Source organism: Lepisosteus platostomus, chromosome 8 (assembly GCF_059453375.1).
Source record: "Lepisosteus platostomus isolate fLepPlt1 chromosome 8, fLepPlt1.hap1, whole genome shotgun sequence".
In the NCBI taxonomy this organism is placed as follows: domain Eukaryota; kingdom Metazoa; phylum Chordata; class Actinopteri; order Semionotiformes; family Lepisosteidae; genus Lepisosteus; species Lepisosteus platostomus.
In genome coordinates, this window is record NC_142618.1 from 31715272 (window position 1) to 31736749 (window position 21478).

The following is a 21478-nucleotide window of genomic DNA, read 5'->3' on the forward strand; positions in this document are numbered from 1 at the left end:
GGTTATAGTTAAGCCAGGTTCTGGGAATTTTACCTCATAATATTGTGTATTTTATAGACTTTTTTCAGTTTATCAAATCACAAGCAGGGGTAACCCATTCCAACTCCCTCTCCTTGATTGTGATGCAAATAAATCAACAGAGGAGCAAAGGGCAAAGGTATCTTGATTGTCTGTCAGGTGACAAAACAAGCTTATTTTCAGTTGTTATTTTTCTTTTAACACATCTACAACTTGTAAAACTGTAAGGCTAATAAAACACACCAACCACAATGACCAAATGCTCTGTTGTGTAGTTTTGGCCTGTCAGGTGAAGGTCTGGCATTCACAGGACAAGTTAAGAGAGCTCTGAACAATGGATTAACAAATGACAAAGCATCTCGGATATTTTTGTGTATACTAGTATGTTTGTACAAACTGTACCATATCTCTTTGAGATGACAAACCATTTTATAAAACGTTCATAAGATATTTCACATACATACAGCTGTTCATTGTATAGGTTTGCTATTCTTACAGCAATACTAAAAAGCACTACAATGATGTTTTTTAAAGAATGACGTACAGTAGGTTTATTGTCTTGTGCTCTTATGGACAGGTGCTCTTTATGTGGTAGTTACAGTTTCAGACAACGTAGAGTCCATTCCTTTAAATTGCAGCATAAAATATAATTGATAATTTAAATATAATTGAAGGAAGTGATCACAGGATTGTCAAATGTTGTGATGTTGTCTTTGCTTGATGTCTTTGAAGTAATGAGCACTAGGAAGAATTCTGGGAATGCACTGATTGCAGAGGGTATAAAAGTTCAATGAAGTCTTGGTTGAACTACTTGAAGTATTCACATACAGCTTCTGCATGAACGACCTGTGTTGTATCTATCATACATGCAGCAGTGTGGGTGTGACGTAATAGTTCTGGTAAGCAGAAACAGCAGCTTTCGTTCAGAATAATCAATGGACCCTTATTCCTTTTAAGATTATTTTTTTTAAATGTTATCCATAGTATAAGCTATATTTCCATCAGCCAAAGAAGAGTTATATATTTACCAAACAAATTATGTTTATAAGAACATTCTAACTCAAATATAAACCCATGTTCTTTGACACTACAGAGTTGGCAAGGGTCAGTATTGCAGCAACAAGATCTCTATAGCAGATGACTCTTTCCGGGGATCACTTGTAGTTGTGAACATAGGATTGTTCCAGGATGAAGTAGCGCCGGGCTCCACTCTGCAGGGAGAGCTTGTCCGCAGGGCAGGGGAAAGGGCAGAGGCTGACCCGAGGCAGAGGAAGTGTGATGAAGGGCACAAATCCCATGAGCATGGATCGGTTAGGAAGCGGTGGTAGAGCAAGGCCTGCAGGTGAGACAGGTGGTGAGACTGAATGACTTGTAGCTAGAGCTACTGTATTGTCCTATTAAAATATGGATTTTTGTTAAACAGGAAATTAAAATGTTGAAGTGCCAAGACAAAAATAAGCAGAGACACATCCTTACCTGGTGGTTTGGTTTCTGTGTTCACTTGTTTACCATGTGACAGGGCTGTGTGTCTGTGCTGTTTGTGTCTTTGATTCAGTTTTTGCTTAGGTGTAGAAATGGGATTTTCATGTGAGATATCTCAATGTAGAGCAAGCTGAAGTCACCTTCATAGGTTCTAGTAAGTGATGGTTTCCAGTTGAGCAGGTGATAAAAGTAAGACTAAAATTCTTAACAAACTCCTTTAATAACCGAAGAGTGCAAATTATGTTAATGTGTAATTTATAAAATTACTATGTGTTGATATGTTTTCTGGGTAAAAAAATAAATAAAATCAAGAATTATTGTTGGGGGATCATTTGTCCAGTTTGTATTACAGAATGTCTATATAATCATGGAAATGGCACACACACCAAAAATACCTACAGTGCCTGCCAACTCAATTAATTACTAATCTGTATACAACTAGTATAAGTGTAATAGTAAAACAAATATAAATAATAAATTAATATAGTAGAGAGGAAAACTCAACAATGATCTTATCTTATCACATGATAAGTGAAATATAAACTTTTACACATGCACACTTACAAAAAAGTAATACACTTTTCCTCTCGGATTCTCAGCGTTCATTGTGGGGAGAGGGAGGAGCTGCTCACCTTGTGTTGTACGAGTCCTGGCCAGGCTGTGAGTCTCTCCCAGTCGCAGGATAGCCTGGGATCTGGAAAGCAATACCAATTGTGACACAAAACTATACTGCAGAGCGAATAATAAGTATAAGTATATAAAAATATATCAGAGTAATTAACACTGATTTTCAGTTTAGCACAATGTGAATATGGAAATTCGGCTATTTAGCAGCCACTTTAGAGCCTAGTGATTAGGTAAGCCCACAGAAAATACTACTAGAAAAGAACAAAGATTTAAACATTACAAATGCCAGATTTAAAGACATCAAAAAGTCGTTGAACCACAAAAAAAATTGTTTGCTAAGCATGGACCCAAGAGAGGTAAATCAGCATGTAAGAGAGTGCACTAAAGTGGTCCAATATAAGTTTAGCTACCATAGAAGTCCTAAGTAACAGAGGATCTACAATGTTTGTATTACCAGGGGAACTGTGACAGGATCTGGAATGTTGGCTGGACTTGTGGTTGGCAAACCAAAGCGTAAGTGAAAAAACAGCAGGGGAATGTATCATGAACAGAACTGGGGGCTGGTCGAAACCACTGGTAGAGTACGCATATATTATTATCCATCCACAACAGTTGTGCCAGGGGTTTTGAATGTTGGAGATACCATTTTGTGAAAAGCAAAGACAGGGATATTTTTTTTTCCCCAAAACATGCTCTGTGTTTTTTAAACATGTTCTGCCCCAGGAAGGGGTGGAAAAGGAATTTAATGAGCCATCTTTCAATATATGGCATAAATGGAGTTCACAATATAATACAGAATTAATGTAATTACATAGCTTAAATAGTGCAGTGACTTCCCCCCATGTAAACTATGTTTTGTGCTAAATCAATAAAATGCAGTTCTAATATTCTGAGTTCCAAGAGTTTTAAAAAACTATTTCCTGCATGAAATTCACAAGGTTTTTAGGATTTATTTTTACGTTGTAGGTACACTGACATTTTAGTGATCAGATAGGACTCATTTTCTATTTATAAGGTTGATCAACAGGGGGGCTACTGTAAAAGCCACATGTTTCCTGTGTTTCCTGTGTGCCTACAGCTGGTAGTCATATAAACTACATTTGTGATGAATCCTTTGTACTGTGTTGCAAATGCTATATTTTGGGATTATGGTCAATTGTTCCCTTAAAGACTGAACAAGCATGTGTCTATTGAATGAGTAGGTATCCTTGACATGACAGTCACATTCACATCCAAACAGAATGCCATTGTAATATGAGCAACAGGAGGACACATTTTTCCAGGAAATGAGATCCCAGAAATTAATCCCTGTAGCAGTGTGCAGACAGGCTATCATCAGTCTAAACTGTAGTGATTAGACACTCCTTCCCAGATTATCACACTTGGACCACCTCATTAATTGCTGTGCTACACAAACATTAAAATAGTCTGAATGTCAGCATCACACTGACTCCCATCATCAGGGTGGTCTGCTAAAACCCTTGATTCAAGGACTTGGCTCCACTGCTAACAAATCCACTAGAGATGACATAAACCTGCTTCAAACATCTCAGTGGCATGAAGGTGTTGTGAGTTTTTTCTGTGAATAGTTTTTTTAGATTAAAACTAGGCATGACATTCCACAGGTTAAAATATCATCTCCTGTGCTCAATTAGCTCTCATTGATGAACAAAATCATTTAAGTCCAGTCATGTCATGACATTTGCCTAACCGCTTAATACCATACGGTGTCGCAGGAAGTCGGAGCCTACCTAGCAAGCAACGAGCGGTCATCCTGGAAGGAGCGGGGCGCCAGACCATCCCAGGGCAAGTGCAAGTCAATCATACTTGGGGAGAATTTGGAGGCCACGGTAAAGGCCAAGGGGGATATTTGGCCCGGACACTGGGATAACTCCCGACTCTTATCGAGAAATGACCACTGAGAATCAGGACCTCAGTTTAACGTCTCATCCAAAAGATGGATTTAAGTACAGTAAATTGTCCAATTGTAAGTGATGATTGTGAAACTTTACTGAAATTATGCAAAAAAAACCATTTAATCCTCATCAAAACTTTACTTTTCTCTAAAAACATAAATGCATATAGTGATGAATATTTTGATGCTCAGTTTCTAACCAATGTATGTCAATAATAGCTCCTTTGTAGCTTTCTTACTTGTGTCTGTGAGGCTGCAGCAGCACTGTGTCTTTTCTGCCTGGTGGTGGAGGGAGAGAGCTGCACAGACTCTCTCTCTGCACACTGCAGAAGAAGTTGAGTACGTTGATGGGACTGAGTGACGGCCTCTCCTGTGTCAGGAACACCTGTCTGTGCTCCATCTGAAAGAGTGGAGGAGTGTGCATTTGATGTATTTATTCACACCGCATTTCACCCTAATAACAATATAATTCTTAATACAATAACAGAAACCATCAATTTTATATAATAAAACAACACCTGGCTTTTTGTGACAACCTGCATAGAGGAATATGTGTAAATTGCTGCAGGCTCCTTGGACTCGTGTCTATTCCATACCTTGTACTTGCAGGTCCAGGACTGGAGCCACTGGCTGGCAATATCACGAAACTGTGCCCTGGGTGCCTGCACTCCTTGCTGTTGGATGTCCCAAGAGTCCAGCTCTGTGATCAGAGAGCCCTCCTGGTCCTCCAGGCCTAGACGCTCCAGCAGGGGGAGCACTGTTCGCCTGCATTGAGGAAACCAAGAGATGGGCACATGGACACTGCAACAAATATAGTTTTGTGTATATTTATAAAGGCTTTATGTTGTACACTGCCTTGAAGAGTTTTTCATAAACTAATGTTTTATGATGTGAAAAAGGAAAAAATGCTTGTGAACCAGTACTGTGATCTTACAGAAAAAAATTAAATCATGCAGAATAACCAGCAATGTGGCGCAGTGTAGAACTGTAGCATAAAGAATCCATCAGTTTGACTACTCTTTTCTAGAAAAATGGATAAAAGAGTTCCTTCAATGTCAATAATCACATTGTATTTACAAAAATGAATACTGGTTCACAGATGTATGAGAGAGTGCAAAAGTAGTCAACTTTTCCAGCTCTTGTGTAGCTAAAATTTAAAACAATTCCCCCCTCAAGTTTTAGAACTAATTTATATTTGCAGTGATATTCAAGAGCAAATTCTACCCTGGAGGCAAAAGGTCTGAGATGTGTTGTTTTATTCTTGAGATGTAATAATGATGCATTAATTCTCATTCTTGACAAACGTACACTGTAAATTCTTGCTCACATCCTCGCTGCCTCCCTGCTCCTGGATTATCACTCACCTGATCCCTGGGTCTCCCTGAGCCACATGTGTGATCAGCTCCACTGCAAGCTCTGTGCTACTGGGGCACAGAGAGACCAATGCACACAGGGCCTCACTCAAGAACTCTCTCTCATTAGGGGTCTGTTGTAGAACCAACACAAATCCACAGATCAGACTCTTTTTTTTAGACATAAGAGAGCCACAAGAAAAAATACAAGCTGCCTATTATTTTTCAGATTCCCCCCTCCTGCTTGCATCTTATTTCATTTTGGAGCCCTTTTCTCCTACTATACACCTTCTTGCCCCCTAATGCTTTGCCTATATTTTAGTTCCCACCCCTGTTCTATCTCTGTGTTTACTGCTGTACCATCAGTATGTTGCTGTCCTGGCGCACTGTGTCCAGCAGAGCAATGCTGATCTCCTTGCTGTCCTGCAGTGCCCCCTGCTGATGTAGTGTGAGAATGGCTCTCAGAATTCCAATTTTCAGTGCAAAGTCACTACGCTTCAAGCAGTGCAGGAGCTGTCGCACAAATTCCCCAGCGCTGTGGGATGGACTGAAGACCTGCTGACAGACAGATGATTGGGTCACACACACTCCACTCCACCCTCAGACCAGATTGGAAGACCTGGTACAGAGTTCTAATTAATATCCAATCTTACTGGCTAAAGATGTAAGATGGAATAAGGGCTAATATTTCATTCAAGCTTTGATCATACTTACTAAAATACACAAATTATTATACAATAAGTCAAATCACTGATCAATTACTAATTAGAAAGTTCCTGTAAATAATGGTTACTGTAATCATTTTTATATCACACCACTACAATTTTTTTTTTGTTCATCATACTGTATTATGACCTGACTGTGTAAAACACATCGGTGCCCACAATGAAAACATGCATCATATGAAGCACATAAAAATTAATGGAGTGATTGATTTGGACTAGATTCTTCAACAATAATGAAACAACAAAAGCTTACACTGTTTTATATACTATATTATTAGCACCAGTGCAGTAAATGGGTTGAACAATATTAATACCAGGGTAGCTATTTGTAGTAGTCTAATGATATAAATACTATTATAGGTACATAGACTGCAGAGTCCTGGTTTGTGTCAGTGTGCCCCTGTGCTGTCATTGTGCTTCTGTGCATGTCCTGGTCTTGCTCTTACCTGGGGGTCTGGAAAGAGTGTCTGAAACCAGTGCTGGTCCAGGAACTGTAGAAGGTAAGATGGGAGAGTGACGAAGGGCTGGCGGGGTGGGGGTTGTGGCGGAGGGGGGGTGGGAATCGGGGGTGGAGGTTTCTTTGGTCTCAGAGGCTTCAGCACAGGGGGTGGACGAGGGGCAGGCTGCGGAACAGACGTAAACACAACAACAAAAAGAGGGAGAGGTTTAATTTGCCTATATCGTACCATAATCTGTCATTGACTTGTTTGCCCAAATGATGTTGTTTGCCCAATACCCACCATCATTTCTGTTCAACTGCATCCTTTCCCCTTTCTGTCAATGTTTCCCTCTGTTTGCTTGTGTTCCTCTTTTAATAAATCCCCAAATCTTCTCCAACTCTCCCCAGTTCTTATGTCACTGAGTCAATCTCTTGTTCTTCCTCCTGCTCCTTCTATCTCTTTCTCTTCCTCACTCTCACTGACCTCTGTACTGATGCCCTTATCCTCGACAGGAGGGGGTGGTGTCTTCTCTTTTGGAGGGTTGATGGTAACTTTGTCCAATAGGGCTGCGATATCCAGTTCATCTTTATCGTCATCATCATCATCATCATCATCATAGCATAGAGTCCTCACCTCATCATCATCTTCTTCTTCAATGCACTGAGATTACAAGGCACAGCATTTTAAATACATACAGGACACTGCAGTAACAAAATAACTAGCCACTCTGTAGTTAACAGAATAAAAAGAGGACATTACAGTGCAGGACACACAGATAGACTGCCCCCTTACAAACAGAAACACACATCACTCCTCACACTGTTAGTCACACAATAACTGATAGACTCAAGTCCCCATATACAGAATGCTTTCCTGGCCCTAGGCTCCCAGACTTCCACAGCAAACAACAACCTCCCTAGCACAATACAGCACAACATTTATAACACAACATAAATAGCTCCATTGACTCAATCACCAGCCACTTGCCCTTTTCTGACCTGAGTTAAACTGTCCCTCAAAGTGGGACCCCTCCAGGCCTTGTCCTTCTGACTGTTGTCCAGTTGTTCTGGAGGCCATAGCTGGCCCACCAGCACAGAGTTTGGGATGGATCCCCACAAACCCCTTGGGGTAGGACTAGACCACTGAACCTGTAAATACATAGATACACACAGAGACAGTAACAGTGAGGTACCTCATCACCCTGCAAAAACTGCTCATTATTCCAAATTGACTAAAGTGAATTTGAACGTGAAATCTTAAGTTACTGATCAAGCAAAGAAACTCAGTCTTCAAACAGAACATTGTACAGGTACACCACATTAACCGATTCAGTATTGTGTCTGAAAAAGTAATATTTTGTGTGTGTGTAAACCATGTTTTAATGTCTTCTGAGGACACTTTTAAATGAAAAAGACCACAAAGCATTACATAATAAACTAGTACTCCTCAATTAGTATACATATTAATCACTTACCTGAAGTATAGTTTCTTTTAAATTTAAATGATGCATTTGCTGTTGTTTATAGGTAGGGCAAACTGTGGGGAGCTGTGTAGTGTATTAACACTGATTTTCCCAGGGTGGTTTGGTGTATTTGTGCTAATAACAATTTCATTTTATACTATTCTATCTTTGTGTGCTCACTCCATGTTTTTTTAGGCTGTGAGCACCAGTTACTGTTCGGCCTGACTATTGAATCACTGATTGCTGGTACTGTTTATCTGTTGGCTTTGGTAAATTTGGTAATTGCTGTTATTTTTAGGACTATTTTTTACATACTGTACCAGCAACAAAACATTTTTGTGACAGTGCCCACTTTAGGATGTCTAGAGCACCTGCAGAATGCTCATTCAGTATTGTGTCTGAAAATGAGAGAGTAACTACGGAGAGTTGAATGTTAAAAAGGAACTGCAATGCTATTTTGCTATTTCAGGGTTAGAAATAATCAGCATTGATGAGTGTCTTTCAATCCACAATGAAATATTAAATAACTGGTTTGAGAAATTGGGACAGCAAGGGAGAGATGGAGGTGAAAGAACTAAGGTGAATCCTCGAGGTAGTAGGCAGGAAAGAGGTTGAAATACTGTATTAGACAGAAGAATATATGCTACTGGAGAGGGATCTGACACCAGTAAAATACCAGTAAAATACTGGTAAGTAATGTTCAGTGCTCAAGGCTCGCCACCTGGAACATTGTTGGAGTAATTAAACTGCTGCTCGTGGGATTCATAGAACAACAAGCACAGAGGAAACTTGTAGTGAAGAGGGTGGGGGGAGGTGGCTAGGGAATGGAACACCCAGTACTCTGTGTTTGATCCCAGCCCATTACAGACAAGGATGAGGTGTTTCAGAAAGTCCATGATGTGTGAAGATTTGAAGTCCCTTTTCTGGCTCAGAGTGGAACTCCAAAAGAGCAGCAATGATGATATGGTACAATTTACAAAAGCACAAGATCTGAAACAACAAAATGCTGGACAAGTAGATCCTATCTCACCTGCTCTGATGTCAGTGACCTGTGAACCCAGGGCTTGGCAAGGGCAGGATCAGGGAAAAAGCCCCCTCTCTGCGTATCGGGTATGGGAAGTAAGGCAGTAATAGTCTTGGGGCACATCTGGGCCTGTAGATTAAACAGTTCATCCTCTGGGACCTGGGGAGGAGAAAGGAGAATTATCCTGGAATACAGCCTTTGGTTTAAAACTTGTAACCTTCTCATAAACCACTGTGAATGGCTATAGCTAAATAAGTATCTGATACAAAGGCAGTTCCCTGTTATCAGACATGCTGTCAGCATTGTAATTAATACTGCAACCTTCTCAGCTCATCAGGGTAATTTCTTACTGTGTTGCAGGCTGTTTATGTATTGATGTACTGAACAGACAGCATTTAGCTTAATGTGTTAGTGACATGATTGTGGATACAAAATGGTGCAGTATCTAATTATGACATATTGAAATGCAGTACTCTCTTGTTTTTTATTAATTTCATTTCTGCATGAGACAGCCACAGCCTCCAGTCATCAGATGAATTTTCTGAAAGGTTTTCACACACAAATCTATTTTTTATTGATCTAATTAGATCCACAAAAAGTACCGCTGAGTGACGGTGATGGGGGACCTTATATTTACCTGTTAACAGTGGATCCATGTTTCTGCAGCATTCACAATAACAATGGAAAAAGACAGAGCCAAGAAAATTGAACTTATATACAGTATGTACAGTAAGTAACTGTTTGATTGTAATACAAACTGTATTTATAATTTTTCTTCTGGATAAATTGACATTTGACATGGACATTTAAGACCTTTAAGAGACACCTTTTGTAGTAAGTCTCCAAAGTCTGCTACTTTAGTACTCATACAGTGCTCAAGGGAGGCAGATCTCCTGTTGCCCCTTCATCAGAGCTGCTCATTTGTAATTTATGTTCTCTACCTCTAGACTAACAGTCTTCCCTTCACCTTTGCTAAGTTTGTATCTATTTTGCTACTTTCTGTTACATTAAAAACTCCACTTGCTATGTTTATTGTTTACACATTCAAATTGTTCTGCAAAATAAAGGTGCTCCTCATAATGAAAGATTTTATTATGCCCATCAAACTGCTCAGTAAAAGATTCCCATGACAATGATCCAGTCATTATTTTGGGTGGCAGTGTGGTGGCTCTGGGGCTGGAAGGTTGCCAGTTCGTATCCCACGGTCGGCAGAGGAATCCTACACCTGAGCAAAGCCCTTAACCCCAACTGCTCCAGGGGCTCCGTATAAATGGCTGACCCTGTGCTCTGACCCCAAGCTTCTCTCCCTGTCTGTGTGTCTCAGGGAGAGCAAGTTGGGGTATGCGAAAAAGATGAATTCCTAATACCTAATAAGAAATGTTATATGGTCAATAAAGTGATCTTATCTTATCTTACTGATCTCTGACAATCAGAGCTAAGTACATTTGGAGCACTGGTACCTTCACTCTAGGTGGATCTCTGTAGAGAAGCTGCAGATAATGAGCAAATGCCTCTTTCTGTGTTTCCCGGCTGCGCTGCGGCCTCCGCTTGCTCTCTATAGCCCCCTGCTGCAGCAAAGCCAGGTCTCTGTCCCGTGCGACTAAGGCCAAATAGTCCTGGGAAAAGATACAGTCTCTAACAGATACAGTGACACAAGTATTATAGCATAATGGAACTGCACACAGTGACACAAGGAGAATGAGAATTGCACTGACACAATTTCAAGCGGTAAGAAATACATTATGCCCCATTTTTAGTTGTAGAAAAGGGCAGAAGGCTGTGTTCTGACCTGTTCCTTGTTTTGTAGTTCACTGCTATGGAGTTTCCCCTCTTTACCATCTTCCAAGGTTTGGCTGACTAACCTGTGAATGAAAGGACACAGATATTGAACTCTTATTCCTATTGGAATTTTCGTGTCAACCAGATCCAAAGCTTGAGGGGGTAATGAAGCAATTTCTAACTTCATCCATAAGATGACACATGCCTAGAAGTAGTGACACATTCAAGGGGCGCTGTTGAAAAAGGGTTGCCCCTCCATACTGTCCAACTTGAATCTGCTAGGATCATCAAGTATTGTGCTGTATACTCCAGGTCAACATATTGGCAACAGAGCCTTCACAGACAGGAATGTTGCAATCGTTTTGACACATGCTTATCTCAGTGATCATCCGGAATCAGCTTTGAAATGCACAGGTGTCTGTGAATCCTTCCTTGTATCTTTCCCTCCAGAATGAGTTTTTGTGCCTAAGGCAGGGGATAAGGAACTCCAGTACGTTCCATTCCACAAGGACTCTTAATTGCCGATTGATTACTTAAACAGACCAATTAAACAAATCCAGTTCTGTAGATGCTGGATATATCACAAAATCTGTAAGACCTGCAGGACCTCAATCGTATTACATTACAGTTGTAGAAAGCTTTTACCTTTAACAACTACACTAAATTGCCTTATTGAAAGCCCTCTTGAAACAATAAACACACTGTTATTACTGCACAATGAAAATCAAAGCAGCCTGAAGAAAAATAATACAGAAAATGAAAAACAATGGCTTAAATGCATCAGTTTACATCACAATTGCTGTGAATGCTTTTTAACTGGAATATATCATTTAGGTATTTTAAAACCAACGTGAATACAGTGCTGAACTGCATGCATTGCTGCATGAGCTAAGGCATTTTCTTCCTAAATGTATGTTAATGGATACATCTTTACTGTCACTGTTACAGGTATTTAATAAACGGGCTAATTTGTTAGTAAAAAATATGGTAAGGGGTGTCATCTCTGGAGTGATATTGTATATGCCATTAATGCAACCTTATACCAAGGATAATTAGAGTCAGAATTCCATATACTTTGGTATCTCTGTAACTCTAACTCTTCCTGGATGTTTCCTGAGTTCATGGAAATGCTTGACCTGCATCATTCTTAATTCTGATAGACTATGAGCTACTCCAAAGCAGGCACTTTCTCTTCAGACAGCAGGAGGAGGTGGAGGGTTACCTGTGTATAGCAGTTCTGTCTGCATCAGAGGTGGTGTCACTCTCTGCTAAAGCTGGGGGAATGGGGGGGTCTAGGATGGGCTCAGGGAGATCGTCGCACAGCAACTACAGAAGCAGAGAATGCTAGATTATGAATCCCAGAAATGCATAGAGGATATGCAGCCACAATGTATAGATCAGAAGACAGCACTCTGTTTCTGCTTAGTGTGCCAAACGGGTCCCCCCTTTTGTACCTGAAGTTTATATGGTCTTGGTAGGAGCGAAGCACAATCAATTCTAAAAAGATTCCCCTGGATACCCAATAACAGATCACCACGTTCACCACAGAATGCCAGGCTTTCCGGTTCAGCACTGAGACAGAGGGTCCTGGAAGGACAATATACATACGGAAGCATGTCAATGCTTAAACCAAGGTAAACCAGGGTAAACCAAATCTTTTTTCTCTTTAACCTCTCTCTCATACAAATATAAGAAAACACACAAACTTCCACAACAGGACAATTTTCTCTTTTTTGTGAACTAAACAGTTCTGTACACATATAATACCGGTGTGGATCTGTTACTGATTTTTAAAATTTATTTTTATTTTTTTAAGTAAAAAAGGATACAAAGGCAGGCTCAAGTAAAAAGAAAGAGACAGTCTTTAGGCATACTCTAAAGACATATGGAGACACAACCAGATGAATTGAAAAATACTCTAAATACCTTAGACGTTTTAATACCTGTTAGCATGGTTCAATGTACATTAACTTCAAATTGTTTGAATAGAGTCACAAGAATAATAACCCACTTTTAATCATTTTTTCAAAATTATAAACATACTGTATGTTTATTCCACTGGTGTTGGTGTTAGCAACTTTCTTACAATGCTTTTATTTGTTCTAAAAAAGAGCCATATTGTTTCCTAAGGACAGGACAGAATTAAGACATAACCACATACACAGTTTTATGTTGGACCACAAAACATAAAACCCAGGCTAGATAAAGACAAAAGAACACAGAGGGACAGGCAGATGGGTCTGGGTCTTGACCTGAGCAGTTGGTTCTCATCATCCCATATCTGGATGGTCCCATCTTGACTGCTGGAGGCAAAGACCTTCAACCTGGGGCAGGCACATAGCCCTGTGCACACACAAAGAGGCTCTAATGATAACTGAATATTCTTCATGGAAGCCTTTGTATTACACTTTTAAAACAATAACAATATAGCAACATTGGCTTTCTGTTTACCACTACTAGTATACAAACACACAAAGAACAAAGAAGCAGAAAAGTGCTTTGTGGACTGTGGTAATCATTTGAGGGGAATAAAAGAGAAACTACATTGGTGAGGTTTAAAAAAGCAAGATTGCTAACTTGAAGCTGATGCCATCTCAGTGCATGCTGTTTGGTTTACTGCTAGCTCCAGTGCTGACTGCTGTGTTTTGTGATGCTGAGCCAGGTTGTTAGTAAGGGTAATCACCTGTGATGCTGTCCACTGGGTCCTGGCTGGGTGGGTGGTCAGTGCGCTGCTGGGTTAACAAGTTGAACTGTGTCAAGCTGTAGGTGGCGCTGTCAGGTTCCTGGAAGGCCAGAGCTAGGAGGGGTCCTAGTGTGGTGCAGTGCAGGGGTGGCTGCCCACAGAACAGGCTCATGTGTAGACTGACACACTCCTGGGCATAGGGGAACACACGCCACACCAACACACACCTATCCTCCCCTGTTCAATACAGAACACAAATACTCACAAACTTTATTACACAATTTATTTCACATTTAATCTTTTTTTTGCTGTCAATGTTATCAGATTACTGTTTCATTTTAATCAGATTTCTACTGTATTTTGACTGTTTTAGACTGAATAGACTGTACTTTTACATCTATCCTGAAGATAGATAGACACCACACCTGAAGAAGGCTCCACGGCCGAAACGTTGTGTTCTCTTTCTTCTTTTTTTCAGCATGGAATAAACCTATTACTTGTTCCTTTGCAGCCTACGCATACTGACGCAGCTACCCACCTGAACTACTTTTACATCTATGTTGCTTTTTACTTTTCCTTAAATTACAGAAACCATTAAGATGTAAGGTGGAGAAACATGAAGTACTTGCATATTATAAAGAAGGACCAAACAGAAAACATCTAATGAAATTACATATAACTTTGTATGAAATACTGTTTTGCTATATGTTGTTCAGTTTCAGTGTTTATCACTTTTTCAGATATTTAATCGGTGATGATACTTGTTAAAACACACAGAATCTGACATATGAACACTTAAAGATAAAATATAAACAGGTACACCAGGGAACAGTCTGTATACATGTTTGAATATATTGGCAAACCCCCACAAAAGTGCTGGTGCTGTACCTATAGAGATGAGTTGGCTGGTGGCTGGACTGGCCTGCAACACAGTGACAGTGTGGCCATTGTGAGCTGGAGTCCTATACTGAACTTTCCCCGTCATCCAGCTCAGCACTGTCACAAATCCCCTCTCCTGGCCCAGCACAACAAGGAATCTGCGCATAGAGTGAAACATAGTAAATAGAATGGATGCAGTGAATAGCATATAGGAAAGAGGGGTATATATGTTTACGGTGGCAGAGAGGGAAAAGAAAGAGAAAAGAGAGACAAATATCTACATGGATGACCAGGGTGACCCAAAATTTCCTTCACTTAAAATGCAACAAGACTAAGGTCATGCTCCTCAGCACCTATGTTCACCTGAGTAAAGTCAATGCAGTAACCCTATCTGTGGATGGCACTGTGCTTTTTGTATTTCAATCCCAATTGAAGAATTTAGGGGTGATATTTTATCCAACTTGAGTTTTGACCCTCATGTGCAGAATATTGAAAAGCATCATTCTTCCAAACATTGTCAGTCTACGTCTTGTGTTGTCTTTAACTGTAGCAGAAAAACTGGTCAACACATTTTTCTTATCTAGAATTGATTACTGCAATGCCCTGATTGCTGGACTTTCTAATTTTGGGGTATCTTGTATACTTTCTGTGGATGACAGGGCTTTTTCTCACTATGCCCCAAAGTTCTGTAATTCTATCCTCAAGGATATCAAAGAATCACCTACCCTGAGTGCCTTTAAATACGGACTCAAAAGAATTATTGTTAGAAAGGCTTTTATTTAATCAGTGTCTGTGACTGATTTTCTGCTTTTCCTCTAACCACTTGTGTTTTGTATATGTTTATCTTGTAATTTGCTAATCTTATTACAATGTTTTACATCTACTATAAAGCACTTTGTGATGCTACTTTTAAAGGTGCTATGTAAAATAAAGTTCAGCATTAACTACACTGTATATAATTTATTAAACTACAAAAGCTTGTCAAAAGTGTTGAAGAGATAAGAGAGACACCTGGGAAGTGAGATAATAATATTATTTCTTGTTTTTGTATTTTTGCGAACTATGCAGTCTAGTGTCTTGAAGTCGGCTTTGCGCTCAAATATATAAAGATGCTGCCTGTCCTTCGTCAGTAAGATAAAGGGCATGTATCTGGTAAGCTGGCTGTACGCCCAGAACATGAAAAGAACTAACTGTTGTCTAGTCTGCAACTTAGATATGATTAATTGGCATGTGTTGCTGTCTTATCATTTGTTTAGAATGTGTCATAGTAATTCTTTTTTTTTTAGGTATAAAGAGCCATCTTCAGCTACTTATTTTTTAAGTCTGGTGGTTTCAAGCCGGACTTCCATATGCATATGAAATAAAGAGAGTTCTGCTTCACAGACACCTGAACTTTGTCATTTGTATGACACAACAGTGTAAAGAAATTATTTGCTGAGACCCATAGAATCTGCATTAATTCAACTTACAACAACAACAATAATAATGATAATAAGTGTGTGATTACTTGCATGTTAACCGTTAAAAAGTATTGTATTAACACATGACTGTCATATTACATTTTATTTAGTGATGTTTGAGGCAGAATGCAGTCCCAATTATTTCCCATTAAGTACAAATAATAAAATTCAAGGAATGTACACAGATTTACAGGGCAGCCAGTTTTTCTATCTTTAATTCCACAAATACCTGAAGTGCTGGGAAAAGCTGTCTGACTAACCAATTGACTGGCAAAGCAATGCTGTCAAACACAAATCATTAGCATTGGATTCAGCCCTTTGACACTGATGATGACCTCAAATGTCACATCCAAATTATAACTGAAACAAATTCAGTGTTATCATCAGTGACAATTTTTTTTGTAGCAGACATACTGATATATAATTATACATAGTAAAGGTAAATTTATTTTGATGATTAACATTAGTGATCAACAGGGTTGGTCATTGGAGGTGATTAATGACAACATTACAAGTTAGCTACATGCGTGTTTATCACTGGAAGCAATCAAAACAAGTTGGAACACCTACAACACATGCTTTGCATCTGGTTGCAGATGCTGTATTGTGAAATTGCTCTTATAGAGCCATGATAAGCATGTGTCTGTTGACTGATCTGAGTCCTGGATGCCATGTTGTTCAAGCTCATCTCACAGATGAGCTCTAGCATCCATTGTGGATCTGTCGCATTCGTATCCTACAAGAAAATGGTAGTTACATGAGCAGCATGAGGACATTCATTGTCCTGCTGAAGGACTCTGCAGGTAGGACAGCAAACGAGGTCCCAGGACAGTGGTCAATACGGTCAATTGGCGTCAAGCAGTCAGGTTGTCATCAAGCAATACAAGCAGAAACCTGCAGGGAGTTGACGCTCCTGGCCAGACAATCACAGCTAGACCTTCACATTCATTGGTTTATTTTATACAGCAATTAGAATATCATTCTGTACTGCAGCACAATACAGTCCACTGCTGATGACTCCACCTGAGGTGATTTAGTCTGGTCTCCAATGTACTGGCATGAAGACTTTATTCTCTTGAAAAGTCTCTTACTAATGTGTGGAGTAAGTGTATACTCAAAAAAGTATTTTGATGCTAAACCTTTTAATAGACATCCAACAACTATCTTCTTTTTTTTCTAAAAACAAATGTATAAACAGAGTGATGAATTTGTTTTGACGATCAGTAGTTAGTAGATACAGGAACTGAAACAGACATAATAGATCTAGCCTGGTGGAGAGTCTTACCTGTTTTTGTCATCCCGCTGTGTTCCCTCCCTCTTCCTCTTTGGCTTCTCCCCCTGGTTCTCCTGTAGGCTCCTCCAGTGCATGAGTGCACGTTCGGGGTCTGTAATATGGCTGTACACCAGCAGACAGCGGGCAGGGCCAGGGCAGGTGGGGGCCTTAGCTTCTACAGCCTCCTCTTGACCCCCTGGACATGGTTCTTCTGTTTTACACTGCCACACTCCCAGGCAGCAGGCTGGACTGGTCAACATGCTGACCCTGATCACTGCCCCCTCTTCTGTCAGGACCATTAGTGTCTCCAGAGGGAGACAGTACTCTGCCCCTATGGCCCTCTGGCCCTTCCTCAGGCAGAAAGTGGTAAGGACTTCCCCTGTTTCTCCTGCTACCAGAATAAACCTTTTATCCCCAACCAAGCACAATGCACGGGTGGGGTATGACGGTGGGCAAGAGGGGGCCACAATCTTCTGGACACGGCCACCCCCCTCCCCACTTAACTGACAGTGTAGTCTGTACAGGCTGGTTAATCTCCAAAAGTTTACTCCTTGTTCTGAGTAGGAAATGAAAGTGGAGCCCCCACCTCTCAGACCACCTAACCCCACTGGCACACCTCCTTCAGCCCATATTGTCTGCACCTCATCCCCTTGTTCTAGACTCCAGCAGCGCAGAGTCCCATCCAGAGAAGAGGACAGCAGCTGGCTAGACTGAAAGCAGCAAGCCAAGGCCGTGACTGCACCTGAGGACAGACAAAGCCACAGAAACCACACAAGCACAGAAAGAGGGATGCGTCAGTTGCAGAATGGGACAGACAGAGCTTGCTGTATATCAGGTACTACTGTTTCCAAGTTCTTACCAGTATGACCAACAAAAACTATATGGAGCCCCCAGTCAGGCCCCCACACCCTGATGACACCATCCCATGAGGCAGTAGCCAGACCATCCAGTGGGAGGCAGTATGCCACCCCTGTGATGTTCCTAGAAATGCAAAGAGCTCATTATTAACTCATTCAATTTTTGCCTCTCTTCTTGTAATTTTAAAGGACTAATCTTTTGGGGGGATTTCTCTTGTATTTAATTTTGTGCTGTGTGAAAAATGGTGGAAGAAGACAAAGAAAAGTTATTATAGAAGAAGTATTTCTCATACAGAACTTGAATCAAGAACTCCTGAAATCAACATGCAATGCAGCTGATGAACAGGAAATTCCCCAACAGCAGGCTTACAATTAGTACCTATCTAAATATGACTTATATGGCAACCAGCAATCACCCCACACAGAAACCTAAACTTTGTAGTTTGTATAGCTTTAATTAGAGCCCTCTTTTACAACATTACCAATTGTATTACCAAATAATAACAAAACATATTAAGCAAAGGTGGATGGTGCTTTATGAGAGGTTTGTTGTGCTGAGCTACAGTTACAAAAATCAATAGCAGTTAGTTTGTTCACCTGAGATGTAGGTCACTCCTGTATTCCAGCAGCCGGCCCTCGCAAAGGTCAATCACAGCAACGGCCGTCTGACTCACAGCAAATGCCCTGTGAGGGCAGCCATGGGTCTTGCTGGAGTTATAGGGGGTCAAGGCCAGCTGAGTAAAAATATCTTGCTCTCCAAACCCCTCTGTGATTTGTGCTCGGCACACCAGGTGTCGCACACACCACACGCTCACATTCCCTGCTCCTCCTGTCACCAGCTCCAGGACTCCCTCTGCAGACTGACAAGTGCAGATGTCTGGTGGGGAGTCAGCGACAACCAGGGGCCGCAGGTCTCTGTCCAACAGAGCTAAACTGGCCTGAGGCCCCCAAGCAGCATAACAGTCAGGTAGCCCTGTGCCAGTGATGCCCACAAAGGAATTTGACATCTGAAGTGTTGCCCTCAGCTGCCCATCAGGGTGATAAAGCCACACAGAGCCCCCCTTGTCGAGGCTGACAAAACCTTCCGCCTCCCTTCCACCACCCATGTGAATGACTGGGACGCTGCAGGGCACATAGCGCAGATGCTGAAACCCATGTGTCAGAACACAGGGCTGGCCATCTCTGAGCTTCACCTGAACAGGGAGGGAGGGGGTTAATACAGTCAGACACAGTAATACATCAATACTCTTACAAAGACAGAGAGAGGTGGGATAAGCGAAGAGAGAAAGAATCAAGAAATGACTGGGCTTGACGTAAAACCAGAAGAAAGGAGATGGGGGAATAGCCTAAAGAGAGAGGTGTATAATGGAGAGGTGGAACAGAAACACAGAGTTGAGACAGCAAGGAATGTTAGAAAGGGGTTAAAAGGGAAAAAATAAAGCAAAACCAAACTTTGCAAAAAAAGGAAGATGAACCACACACAGAAAGACTGACAGAGACTGAGTCTCATACCTTGTCCTCTACGTTTTGGACGGCTTGTCTTAGAAGCCCCCATCTCCTCAGCACCCTCTCTCTAGGGGTCTCCGCCTCTCTCCGGACAGGGGTCTGGGTGGTCAACATGTGATTCTGATCTCCACAGCCTGAAAACCACATTGCATGGATAATATCTAATATTTCAAAATCAGCAACTTTGATTGGTCTCAATGCCAATTGTAACAAAAGACAAAGTTTAGAATCAGCTGAAGCCCAGCTTCAATATGGAGGACAGGGCTAACTCCTTTGTTATTTGAAGAAACAGAACAGAGGAGGTTCAATAGATTAAATGCTTAGAGACTGGTTGCAAAGATTTCTTCTTTCTTTTCTTTTTCATGAATACACGAGAAATATAGTATTCTGGAATTACTGTAGTTCATTTTAATAAAAGCTTTATATGCACTTGAATAAAACTACATTCTGTTTTTTCAGTTAGCAAAATTGTACTTCTCATGTGCCATCTTTGAGCATTTAGAACCAGTAGCAATAACCTTGACCTGTCCGAAATCTGTCCGTTGCTTCACGGAAAACCCGTTCAAAAGTTTTTTAATTATATACAGCACGTGTCTTTTAGTTTAACTTTTTTTTTAAACAACTGCGACTCTCCCTCGTTGTTTACAATCAATAATAATTCAAGTTTAATAATTTATTAAATTGGTTTACTTTGGAAGTGGATACCACACGTCCTTTCGGTGGGTAGGCACCCGGCAGAAAGTACTTATTTTTTTACTCTGGACATGAAAATCCCAGGTGGCACCTTGCTTGCATATTCTTTCACAGCTGCACACGATTGAAGTAGAGCTGCGAGGGTTAGCACTAACACTTGCGCTGGCAATACAATGTCGTGAATATCTGAGACGCCAGCAAATCACCTCACTTACCGAAAGAATCGTAGAAACTTCTTGCAAAGGCATGGCAATTATAGTCGCAAGAGAGACGCCAAATTCCGCCCCACAGACAGGTAACTACAGAAAACAGAAAGCAGAGCTAACTGGGGTGTCTATTTTGTTTCCACAGCCCGCAGCCCAAACCGCAGTTCTACTGAATGGCTGCGTCCCTTTGTTGCCAGGAGACAGGGCGCTTCAGATTGAGCCTCAGCAGCGGAATTTCAATTCAGCCTTTCCGTGTCCACAACGTTTCGATTTGTTTTCCTGTTTACATGATTTCATTAAGTTTTCTGTGCAATTATTAGTTTACCATTTCTTCTAGCTTGGCAGACAGGTAGAAGCACCAAATCTAATTCTCAAAACGTTTTAACAAAAGGACTAATGTATTGTAATAATAACGGGCAATATAGAACAACTCTAAATTAAGGAGCTTTCTATGTCTTCCACACTGCAGGTGTTCATAATGATTTGACCCTTCATAAGTGGCGAAATCTACAGCACACACAGGACCACTTATGGTTACAGCCCCTCAGTCAATGATTATCTCAGGAATCTGTCACTCTGATTTATTCAAATTCACTCTGTCAGGCCTGTCAGCACACGTTTCTGCTGAATTCAGTACCAGTGTAAGTGTAGACTAAGGGGCTGGATTCCTGATTCAAATTCTCATCTACCACCACCTAAACCACCACATCAAACGTTAAGTCCCATGTTCTGGGGGAATTTAAATATTTTGCGAGTGCTGGAAAGTGAAGTTACTGTAACTCTCTCATTCTTCTCACTCTATAAGACTCTATAAGAAACGCAAAGGTGAAGAATTTAAGTGACAGATTAATCATATTGATCATACTGTGTTGAAGCCCTTGGTTAGCTGAGATCTGCTGACAAAATAAAAAAAAAATATTTCAACATCAGAAAAATGGTATAGAAAATATTTTAAAAGAAATTACTAATTTTACAGATAAATTCTGTGCTGTGGATGTTTTGACTGTGTCCTGGCTCATTTGAACATACAGTACAGTATCCCTTAGGTTAGGATGAACTGTTGATACTGTCTCTGATACATTCGCAGACAAATTCAT

The 21478-nt window shown here is 40.7% G+C and overlaps 1 protein-coding gene across 4 annotated transcripts; it reads right to left on the reverse strand.

Moving 5' to 3' along the window:
• Positions 1-428: 428 nt before the first annotated feature.
• On the reverse strand, positions 429-20724 carry wdr97 (WD repeat domain 97). Of its 4 annotated transcripts, none has more exons than XM_088643167.1 (22): positions 20391-20724; positions 19489-19616; positions 18574-19169; positions 17979-18100; positions 17132-17861; positions 14396-14544; positions 13508-13744; positions 13077-13167; positions 12279-12411; positions 12047-12150; positions 10835-10907; positions 10506-10661; positions 9052-9204; positions 7558-7707; positions 7043-7219; positions 6566-6742; positions 5755-5952; positions 5407-5528; positions 4639-4807; positions 4282-4442; positions 2133-2194; positions 429-1354 (listed from the first exon to the last, which is right to left on the reverse strand). In XM_088643167.1, the coding sequence occupies exons 2-22, from the start codon at positions 19594-19596 to the stop codon at positions 1173-1175; spliced, it is 4050 nt and encodes a 1349-aa protein (XP_088499293.1). In that variant the 5' UTR covers positions 19597-19616; positions 20391-20724; the 3' UTR covers positions 429-1172. The 4 variants fall into 4 exon arrangements, with proteins under 4 accessions (XP_088499293.1, XP_088499295.1, XP_088499294.1 ...); XM_088643169.1 differs by having other exon boundaries at positions 5755-5949; positions 20391-20723; XM_088643168.1 differs by lacking the exon at positions 20391-20724 and adding an exon at positions 20173-20291.
• Between the last annotated feature and the right edge of the window lie 754 nt (positions 20725-21478).

Excerpts from the sequence above, each read along its gene's own strand:
- wdr97 (XM_088643167.1), bottom strand. The coding sequence starts at position 19,596 with ATGTTGACCACCCAGACCCCTGTCCGGAGAGAGGCGGAGACCCCTAGA. Across the intron at positions 4,443-4,638 it reads CCTGGACCTGCAAGTACAAG|ATGGAGCACAGACAGGTGTT; the intron begins GTATGGAATAGA and ends CCACTCTTTCAG. Across the intron at positions 1,355-2,132 it reads CAGGACTCGTACAACACAAG|GCCTTGCTCTACCACCGCTT; the intron begins GTGAGCAGCTCC and ends TCTCACCTGCAG.